Below are 11,262 nucleotides of genomic sequence, written 5' to 3'. Positions count from 1 at the left end.
AGCTCAACCCCCGTAAGCACAACTAGGTGGCTGGTGTATCGGAAATGGATGAAGTATAACCTTTCACTAAAAAGGCAAAGATTTATAGTAAGAGGAGAACTCACAGAATGGAGAGAGGTAACGAGTGGAGTGCCTCAAGGGTCGGTACTGGGGCCCATCCTGTTCCTAATATATGTAAACAATCTTACAGAGGAAGTAAGTTCATTCTTATCCTTGTTTACTGACGATGCTAAGCATAATAAGACAAATCAGAACTGAGGTCGGCTGCAGCATATTACAAAATTAACTAGACACTCTCCAGAGATAGTGTGAGAAATGGCTAATAGAATTTAACGCTAACATGTGTAAGATTATGATTGGCGTTGGGGAAAGAAGACCTCAAATACAGTAAAGAATGAAGGGAAAGCCATTTTTAGTTCCTGAAAAAGAGAAAAACTTAGGAATGAACATTACTGGCAATCTAACACCAGCGGCACACACCAGCAAGATAACGATGGCAGGATAACCATACTGGCAAACATCCAGTTATCCTTCAGCAACTAGGACAAAGATCCGGTCCGAGCGCTGTGGAATTCACTAGATGACAAAGTTGTTGAAGCCAATTCAATACGCAATTTTAATTGTAAATACGATAAGAAAACGGGTGAGACGAGTCCCTGCATTTAACTAATGACGGTCGAAAGGCTGGGGTTGAATAGCTGAGTCCCGACCGTGCAACCACAGGTGAACACAACTAGGTATTCATCTCCTTTTGGGCAGTGACGTGAGGGGCAGCTGCAGGAGAGGTGGGTGGCGAGGCAGCAGGAGTTACAAGCGGGAAGGCAGGAGTTACAAGCGGGAAGGCAGGAGTTACAAGCGGAGAGGCAGGAGTTACAAGCGGAGAGGCAGCTGAACACATCTCTCTCCCCTATCCACACCCCTACCCTATAATCCTCTCATTTCCAACTGACCTTAAAAAACCAACGCGGAAATATTTGACGGACATGTCATTAAATCATTACACCAATGACTTTACGAAGGCACCTTAGCGGTTAACAAGCCAACAGGGTTAACAAGTACTAGGGTCAACGAGGATTCAAAAACTAATCGAAGCATAGAGAGATGGCTGCCGTGGTAATTATTTCTTAATACGGTGCTCAAGATCAAGATATACAATCAATTTATATGTTAATAAGGTCTAATTTATCCTTTCAGATATCCGTCTTTTTGTCTCTCAGGATTTAGATCTGTTGCATGTGGTGTGTTATCTGGTGAATCTAAATCAATATGAAGGTAACGAATGTTGATAATTCTTGCTTGAAGCATAATCGGTCCGCTAAAGACTGGTCCCGGGTTCTACTCCCTCGCAGGGCGAGACGTGTGGGGGGTACATATTAGGTATTATAATTACTTGCCAAGCCTAACAGGCCTCCTGTTCCTGACTATAGAATACCGTGATAGCTAAAGTAAAATTTATATTTTGTACAACAGCCGGTAAAATCAATTTGTATTGCCTTTAGATAGTGTGTTGTATTTCCCATTGATGGTGTATTGTATTGTCTATTACACTGCCCCAGACCTTTATTACACTGCCCCAGACCCTCGTTACACTGCCCCAGACCCTCATTACACTGCCCCAGACCCTCATTACACTGCCTCAGACCCTCATTACACTGCCCTAGACCCTCGTTACACTGCCCCAGACCCTCGTTACACTGCCCCAGACCCTCATTACAATGCCCCAGACCCTCATTGCACTGCCCCAGACCCCTCATTGCACTGCCCCAGACCCTCGTTACACTGCCCCATACCCTCGTTACACTGCCCCAGACCCTCGTTACACTGCCCCAGACCCTCGTTACACTGCCCCAGACCTTCATTACACTGCCCCAGACCCTCATTACACTGCCCCAGACCCTCATTACCACCCTAACCCCCCCACTGGACAATGAGGTACACGTATTGTCCACTCATTGAGTGTCGGGGCAAAAATATACTTCCATTTCGCGAGTGTAAATAACGAAGAAGATTGCTTATTACTGCGTATGTCTCCTTAATAGGAGCCTAAAGTGGCGACGTCGGAGAGGAAGAGCCGCGGCCACTAGTGTTTACAAAGTGGCGTCGTCGGGGGAGGAAAAGCGCCTTTAATGTTTACAAAGTGGCGTCGTCGGGAATGAAAAGAGCCTCTAATGTTTACAAAGTGGCGTCGTCGGGGATGAAAAGCGCCTCTAATGTTTACAAAGTGGCGTCGTCGGGGCAGGAAAATGGCATGTACTACCATACTGGCTTAGCACTTTGTCCTCATAAGTACCAGTTTTAATGTCTGATATTCTATTTGTCATCAAAATTACATTTATAATAATTACATCTTGATTATCAATCATTCAAAAAGTAGGACAGAGATTCGATAAGAAAGTAATACAGATTCAATCAGGAAATCAGAATTTGTATAATACATATAGACTCTATTTATATAAATGTCTTTTTTATCGGTTTTTTGTTATTTCTCTTTCATTCTCTTTATTTTTAAATTCCCTTGTTTACTACTCATTGTTTTATTTTTTGTATTCTTTCATATAATTCTCTGTCAACTTCTTATTCTTTTTTTTTGATCGACTTGCTATCATCTCGTCATTTCTTCTACTATTCTTCCTTCATCTCATTATTCCCTGTAGCATTCGTTCTTCCTTTTAACATTCTTTTGTTCTCCACCAATTTTATCATTCTCTTTAGAACTCTCTTGTCTCATTCTGCCATTCTATCTTCGTCTCATCATTCTGCAACTATATTATTATTCTCATCACCATTCTCCTATAATTGCAATATCCTCAATACCATTCTATCTCTGTCAAATCATTCTCCTATCATCTCATCACCCCCCTTCCCCCTCCTCCGTCAACTATGTTTTATCATTCTTCGTCCATATAACCTTTCTCATCATTCTATACTTGTTTCCCATCGCCGTACACCTGACTCCGTCGTCCGGAGCCAGGTATTCAGTTCTGGTGTGTTACAATGTGAAGCTCCGGAGCCTTGGCTTACTCGACAATACAACCCACACCATTGTGTGGGTTGCATAAGGTTGTATAAGGAATACTCCTGGGAAATTTTTTTCCCCATCCCCTCGAGGTAAACTTGACCTGTCAATCATATGAATAGCCTGTTCCTCAGCTTATTAAATATACAAATATACACACGCACACGCACACACACACACACCTGTTGATTGACGGTTGAGAGGCGGGACCAAAGAGCTAAAGCTCAACCCCCTGAAACACAACTAGGTGAGTACAACTAGGTGAGTACACACACACACACACACACACATATATATAACCTTTAGTATTTTTATAGTAATTAATTCCGCACATTATAATTCCATCTATTATGATCCTGGATTATCAGATCTGTGTTGGAAAATTTTAACGAGTTGAAGTTCTGGCTCCAGGAAGGAAAAACATTACCTACTCATCTTCGATTAAATTATGACCTGGTAATTCGTGTCTAAGATCTGTCAAGGGGGATTATCGCTGTAAATTATTAAGACGAAAATACTTAGATTATATTAAAAAGAGTTATGAGAAATGTCAACAACTAGTTGGGGTTTCCATTTCCTCTGGGATTTGTACACCAATCAACTGGAGTACAGATTCCTGAGCCTACTGGGCTCTGTCATATCTACATTTAAGACTGAGTATGGAGTCTGCCTCCACCACACTGCCTACTGCATTCCATTCCATTCTGTGTGTGTGTGTGTATGTGTATGTGTGTATGTGTGTGTGTGTGTGTGTGTGTGTGTGTGTGTGTGTGTGTGTGTGTGTGTGTGTGTGTGTGTGTGTGTGTGTGTGTGTGTGTGTGTCAAAACTTCACAGGATAGTTGAATTATTCAAAAATATAACAAATAATATTACTTAAAATATGAATATGCGACAAAGGAAGTCTGGATTTATCCCAACTGTGGCCATTGACTTTGTAAGGATTACCTGTGCCACGAACTTGCTGGCACTAGTACTGTGCACATCTTGATAGTTTCAACTACATTTTATCTCTAAGTGACATAAATGATGATGCTCAGTAGTGTATAGGAGTGCTCAGCTCTCTGCAGGTGTGGGGGGTGAGCAGGTGTGGGTGCTCAGTGACAACGCACAAATTACGGCCACAAGGGTTAAAGTCGCTTGCCACACTTCTGCCATTCACCTTCATTAACCGGAGAGTCTCGCTAACTACCCGGGCACTTATGGACACTTGGGAATAACTAAAATATCACATAGAGCGTGTTCCGGATTAGGCAAAAAAAAGATGATTGGATACCGGAACCGGTTATATGAAACACGTTGAGTAAAAGCGGCTCTGTGCACAATACTAGCAACAACACAAAAATCCATCACACTATATTAATATCAGCAACAAAGTGGATAGTGTGATTATCACTGACTTTGGCATTCGAGCCCACCATATACGACGGAACAAGGACTCTCGAGCTACTCACCAGGTACATCCAGGTCGGCCTGGAGAGCGAGTTCAATGCTCCTTATTAAGTGATCAAATCGTGTCAATAATCAAGCAATTATAGGTGGATAAAATAGACGGTAGTGACAGGTTATCACAAGAAACAACATTACTAAGAGGTATATTAAGTCAATATTGCATTTGACTGCATATTTCTTCCACTAAGAGTAATAATAGATAATATTAACACAGGTTAACTAGCATCTTGAGAGCGGGAGATGAAGTGCTAGTTAGAGAAGAGAGATGCTGGTGTTATGATGCGCTCAGCTGGCATGACTTGAGAGGTTTTCCCGCCACGACTTCTCGCTGACGAGCCTTCCTCTCTCCTCTTATGAAGGACACTACACACGGGGCTGCTGCACGAGGTAGAACACGCCTTCTTGGGTGACCCAGACGACGCAGGGAGCCGCCCGTTGGTCTCACCATTGTACATCACACCACTCGATCCCCGAGGCAGCCCTGTGGGACCAACGGTCAGGCCTACCATGGCCAAGGGGGAACACGTCAAAAAATCAACACAGTAATGTATGTAAACACAGTCGCAATGAAATTGTATGTTTTTTTTTACCGCTTATAAACATGAATTATCCATCAATGTGATACATTAATACAGCTGGTGACTCCCAGGTACTCGCTCCCAGGTACCCGCTCCCAGGTACCCACCTTGTGTTTGATGCACTCCCTGTACTCTTTGACGTAGAAGTCGGTGAAGAGGATAAAGAAGAGGAGCGCCATACCGTTCACCCAAACCAAGAGGACTGATGGTATCGCGCACTCCCCGAACATTACCTGTCATGAGGTAGCTGGGTTATGGGGGGTTGCTCTCTCTCTCTCTCTCTCTCTCTCTCTCTCTCTCTCTCTCTCTCTCTCTCTCTCTCTCAAGACATAAACGTACTCTAGAAATCTGAGTGACTCTAATTATTACCTGAAATGCTCCAGGTGATTTATATAATCACGAGTAAATTATATGATTCATGAAGCCTGGTGTTTCACAATGGTTCTTATCCACCATAGTACCAAAGCCAGCAATGAAACTCCAGGCATATCATATCTAAGGTCCCTTAAAATAAAAACCACGAGAAAAACGTGTATCGCGCTCATTGGCACTCACCATCATGTTTTGGAAAAAGACAACAGCACACTGGACAATCTGGAGAGCGGTGAGGTACTTCTTCCACCAGAGGAAGGGACGGACTCGGGGCCCTATGGCCGCCAGCAGGTAATACGTGTACATCACCACGTGGACGAAGGCGTTCAGCAGGATTATCAGGGTCGTGTGACCACCTGGAGAATTACACATTCAGTGGCTTAAATTCGTTTAGATTAGAACATTGGAGAGAAAAACTGCAGCTTCCTTGTGCTGTCTGAAATATTACACACAGTGTGAGTGTGACATTACACACATTGCTCAAATTACACAGGAAATATGCATAAGGTATTACCCACCAGGACACTCCCATCACCCACCAGGACACTCCCATCACCCACCAGGACACTCCCATCACCCACCAGGACACTCCCATCACCCACCAGGACACTCCCATCACCCACCAGGACACTCCCATCACCCACAGAACACTCCCATCACCCACCAGGACACTCCCATCACCCACAGAACACTCCCATCACCCACCAGGACACTCCCATCACCCACAGAACACTCCCATCACCCACCAGGACACTCCCATCACCCACCAGGACACTCCCATCACCCACCAGGACACTCCCATCACCCACAGAACACTCCCATCACCCACCAGGACACTCCCATCACCCACAGAACACTCCCATCACCCACCAGGACACTCCCATCACCCACCAGGACACATGTCCCAGCAGGTTAAGGGGAGAGAGAGGTCACTCACCAGCATAATACCGGATGCCATACCACATACACACGGGCATGAGGGCGTGGTGAACCACATGCAACAAGGAGATGTACTTGTTCTTCTTGTTCAGCACTACGAACATCTGCAGGTGAAAAATCTTGAAAACGTCAATTTTATACATATATACATTTTAAGACAAGTCAGGTGATTAGAACTTTGGTGAATGTAGTGGGCATGGGCAGTGACATCATCGTGGGCACCTTCGCACTCCATTCTTGCTCTCTCTGGCATGCTGGGTAGAATGAATAGCTCCGTTATTTGAGTATTTATGGTGGGTTGTTTCAGACATTTATGTGAAGGGCTTCTTGAATTTTTAATCTTCTTATATCTTGGGTTTTTATCTAATATGAAAGTGTTTTTATTCTGCATTTCTCTTGACAGAGTGATGCCATGACCTTTTCTCATCACATAACCCTGGCAAGAGAAGTTCTGATTAAAAAAACACTCGCATATTAGACAACGCCCAAGATCAGATTACAAGATTACAATTTCATGAAGCCCTTCACATAAATGTCTAAAACAACCCTCTTTAAATACTCCAATAACGGAACAAGTCACTCATCATGAGAGTGAGAACAATATCAGAACGTGAAGATGCCAACGGTGTCATTGCTCAAAACGCCGTGCCCACTACGGTCACCTAAGTTCTAATCACCTGACATATATAAATATATATTAATTATATATCAGTATAATTTAGTAGCAGTCTTTCTTTTAATCATATTTCGTTGAAAACGACTGAAAGTTTTAGATTTATGATTCTGGCACGAATCTTCTCAATATTCTGTATGTTTTTCTTCACTGAAGCAGGAAGATTAAAAATTAACTCTCCAAAGTTCATTTTGACTTATTATTTGCGTCTGACGCCTAGTGATGCGTTTCGTAAGGTCTCGCCTCACATTCTCATAAGACAAATTCTTCTGTGTAGCACCTGATTGTATCCTCAAGTAGTGAGGTGGTTGGTGACATGGATGAATGACATACATTGGGTATTAATAGGGGTCCTATATAATGGGGTTCTGTATAATGGGGTCCTATATAATGGGGGGTAGTAAATTAAGAGTGTGACATGTTGGTAGGATATGTTCTTCTGGCTGCTTCCGTGACTGTTGCAGGGCCATTTGGTCCAGTTTCTGTATTGGTCCGGGGTCTTGAAGTGGGTAGTGTAACTGTGTATTAGCTGGTTATTGATTGGAATTCTTGATATGCAGCGCTTCACTGATGTCTAATCTTCTATTGCCACTGTATCTATCAATTATTTCTGTGTTGCTCGTCAAAATATCCCTGATGATCGTCTCGTTGTGTGTGGCGATTATATATATGTTCCTTGATGGAGTCCTGTTGTTTGTGCATTGTTAAACGCCTAGAGAGAGAGACGTTGTTGTCTTGCCTATATACTGAGTTCGTTGGGGCTGAGATTCCCCAAGTGGACACGTGAAGGCGTAGACAACGTTGGTTTCTTTCAAGGCGTTAACAACGTTGGTTTCTTTCAAGGCGTTAACAACGTTGGTTTCTTTCAAGGCGTTAACAACGTTGGTTTCTTTCAAGGCGTTAACAACGTTGGTTTCTTTCAAGGCGTTAACAACGTTGGTTTCTTGGTGTTGGGAGAATTCTTCATTAGCAGGTTGGCGGTTTTCCTACTCTTATAATATATTGTTAGTTTTATCTTTTGGTTGACGTCAATTGGGGGGTAACGCTCCTCTCAATGATCTTTTTTTAGGGGCTCTTTCCTCTGCTTTGTAGGCCGCGGAGAAGAAATTTCTGTAGAACCATTTTATTGGAAGTACGGGTATTGCGTTGTTAGTTGTTCCGTTGCCTTGTTGCACACCTCACCATCTTCCTTTTTATGATGTCTTCGACATTCTTCTGGGACGAGATCCGGGATATTCTTAAGTACTCTTCACTGCTTCCATCCATTTATCCATCAATCTTTCACTCTACTCTATCCATCTTTTCCTCCATCCATTCATCAATCCATTTGTCAATCCATCCAATATACAAGATATATACAAGACAGTATATATATCTTGAATTGGTGTATATGTAAATACACTAAATTCACTCGCTTTCTCCGGATGGGAGGTCATACATAACTGTGAAACACATCACAGTCACTCACCGTATCTGTGAAATCCACAAACTTGGAGAAGAAGTACCAGTAGCCAGCGTGGACCATCTGTGGGGTGGAAACGGTTGGGGTTAGGAGGAAAATATTATATCAAGGATGGGGTTTGGAATGTAACTGTTGTGAATCAGGGCATTATTTGGTTGTATATACCATTTATTGTCATTCTTGTTGGATATCTCTCCTACTACTATTCATGTGGTTGGATATTCTTCCTACTACCATCCATGTGGTTGGATATCCCTCCTACTACCATCCATGGGGTTGTGAGTGAGTGAGTACCTGTGACTTACCCTGACTGCTTGAGGGTTGTCCGAGAAGTCGCAGATCTGACACAGTAGAGAGTAACTGCCGAACCATCCGCCCATTCCAGCCTTGAAGACGTAAACAACACCAATACATTAATTACTGAATTGTCTGCAGTTGATATATAGGTCATGTTGACATTGACATTGATCCAGTATTTGACATGTTAGTTGACATTTGTCATTCATCAAGAATGACAGTACTTATCACGGCAAGTGGAAGCTGGCATGACTCTGTTGCACACTTTGATGCACAGATCAATGCAAAGTAATTATATGTTAAGATGCTTACAAGGGAAGTAAGGTAGGGGTAATAATGAGGAGAAAACACTAAGCCAGTACGACTATAGAGCACTTGGAGAGGATATGATGACTTTAAGCTGGGATTGGACTGAGGAAAGGAATAGTGCCCAAACACATTGGCCCTCGGGGATCGAACGCCGACCTGCACGAAGCGAGGCCGCTGCTGTCCCGACAGCCAAAGGAGGTTAACCACAAGAATAAAGATGAACATTTACCTCCCAGAAGATGCGGGCGGAGAAGACGACTTGGAAGGCGTTATAAGCCATCATCACCTTCCTGAGATTGGGGAGAGGGTTCCTGGAGGTCATGTACCGAGGGCCCCACCAGGTGACGGTGGCCACGTAGAGGAGACAAGCGGCGATGGTGGGCAGGGGAGAGGTCATCAGGAGCCACGAGTGTTGCCGGGGGTCAGGGGTCAGCTGCCGGCTCACCGTCAGGTCACCATACATGTAGCTCAGGATCACCATCACAGCCACAAGCTTACCTGTGGCCTTTAGTTCCCTCAGGACCTCTGTTAGGGACACACACACACACAGGTAATGTTATATCGGGGGATCGAACGCCGGCCTGCATGAAGCGAGGCCCCTTGCTCTACCTATCAGTTCAAGGGGTGGGTAAGGTCAGGTAATTATGAGCAAAGAGATCTAAGCCTTTAGGACTATATAACACTCTTTAAAAGGGAACGAGGATAAGGATTTAGGATAGGACGATTAGGAAATATTGAAGGATAAAATCCTCGGAGAATATTAGCAAGTGTATGTCCAATGTCTTCCAGTTGGGAGCTGAGGAGACAATATTTACCTCTCTCGTCCTGCTGAGGAAGACGTGTTGACGCCTGACGGCGGGTCACAACGTCCTCAGAGGTCATCACGGCCGCTCTTCTCCTCCTCACTTTGTGCACACTTCACCACGCCTAACTGTAGCTGCCGCTATGGCAACACTTTGGCCACGAAAGCGCTCTCTCTCTCTCTGGAAAAGTGCACCGCCTGTGGATGTACATTTGGTCACATGTGAACCTTGTACAAGAAAAGTGTTCACACACCCGGCACCAACCACTTTGTAACGGTATGTGAACATATTAAATTTTTAGATAATTTTGTTCACAAAGGTTCATTAAATGTTTAAATAATCCCTCCTTTCACTCTGAAATTGTTAAGAAAGTTTTGTAATGATCCAAATGTTCTTTCATATGAAGAGAACATTATAGTCTACTTGAACACACAGGCAATAAGTAAGGATTGTTCGCTGTCTATGGAACACCACAAATAATAGCTTGCTCGTTCATGCAGCCTTTATTTACTAATCATATTTACTAATCACCATATTTACAGGCGATGAGTCACAATAACGTGGCTGAAGAATGTTGACCAGGCTTGAGAATGAACTTGAATCGACTTGAGAATGGTCCAGGACGGACCGAAACGTCGTCGTCCCTTCACCTTCTAGTGTGTGGTCTGGTCACCATATTTACATATACATTAACTAATCGCCATAGCATGGATAGTTAGGTAAGGTAATTAACAGAAAGCGCAAAGCCATTACCACTATATCGTACCTGGAAGGGATGAGGATAAAGATTTGGTATAGGACGGTGAAATAGAATATCCAACCACTTGGACGATCAGGATTAAATGCCGACCTACATGAAGCGATCTACAATCCAGTCCAAGTGGATAATAACATTTCATTTACCAGGATAATGGGAGCCTCGAACCTCCCGACACATTAAGGGGAGTTGGTGACCCAGTAGGTACAGCTGCTGGCTAGTAGCGGGAACCGATAATAGAAATTGTGATAGTAAAGAAAGGACTTCTCCGCTATTTGGGAATAGCGGAGAATAAACTCCCCCTAGCAACGCTATAGTCTTGAAATCGGCATCGCTGTTATCAAATGTCTTTGATTTTACTCTACAGAGTACAAGTAAATGATGTTAGTGTGTCATTTCATAATAGTACTATAATTTAGAGTTAGCTTGCTAAACGTATTGCATAAACATATTTGCTAATTAACTGTTACTTAAAATCGAGAAAGCAACATCCCTCTCCGCCATATTTTTTGTTGATTGGCTTTGCACACCAATAATCCATGAAGTGAGACTCCAATCCTTTATTTCACGTAGCTTGCTATCAAGAGGATATGTGAGAGGCCAAAG

At 43.4% G+C, this 11,262-nt stretch overlaps 1 protein-coding gene across 4 annotated transcripts in view; it reads right to left on the bottom strand.

Annotated features, from left to right (window-relative positions):
• Positions 1 to 4,574: 4,574 nt before the first annotated feature.
• LOC123764755 (very long chain fatty acid elongase AAEL008004) overlaps positions 4,575 to 11,262 on the bottom strand; it is a 103,165-nt gene continuing 96,477 nt past the window's right edge. For 3 of the 4 annotated variants that reach the window (XM_069302579.1, XM_069302578.1, XM_045752853.2), the window contains exons 2-9: positions 9,912 to 10,096; positions 9,326 to 9,621; positions 8,796 to 8,876; positions 8,497 to 8,553; positions 6,354 to 6,459; positions 5,600 to 5,772; positions 5,152 to 5,277; positions 4,575 to 4,968 (exon numbers count right to left, since the gene is read on the bottom strand). In XM_069302579.1, the coding sequence (XP_069158680.1) occupies positions 4,963 to 4,968; positions 5,152 to 5,277; positions 5,600 to 5,772; positions 6,354 to 6,459; positions 8,497 to 8,553; positions 8,796 to 8,876; positions 9,326 to 9,621; positions 9,912 to 9,978 (912 nt within the window). In that variant the 5' untranslated portion in view covers positions 9,979 to 10,096 and the 3' untranslated portion in view covers positions 4,575 to 4,962. The remainder of the gene's footprint in view (positions 4,969 to 5,151; positions 5,278 to 5,599; positions 5,773 to 6,353; positions 6,460 to 8,496; positions 8,554 to 8,795; positions 8,877 to 9,325; positions 9,622 to 9,911; positions 10,097 to 11,262) is intronic. The other variant, XM_045752854.2, reaches the window with a different exon arrangement.

This window comes from Procambarus clarkii, chromosome 48 (assembly GCF_040958095.1).
Source record: "Procambarus clarkii isolate CNS0578487 chromosome 48, FALCON_Pclarkii_2.0, whole genome shotgun sequence".
NCBI classification, from domain to species: Eukaryota; Metazoa; Arthropoda; class Malacostraca; order Decapoda; family Cambaridae; genus Procambarus; species Procambarus clarkii.
Note: the sequence above shows the minus strand (reverse complement) of the source record. Positions and strands in the feature narration are given on the sequence as shown.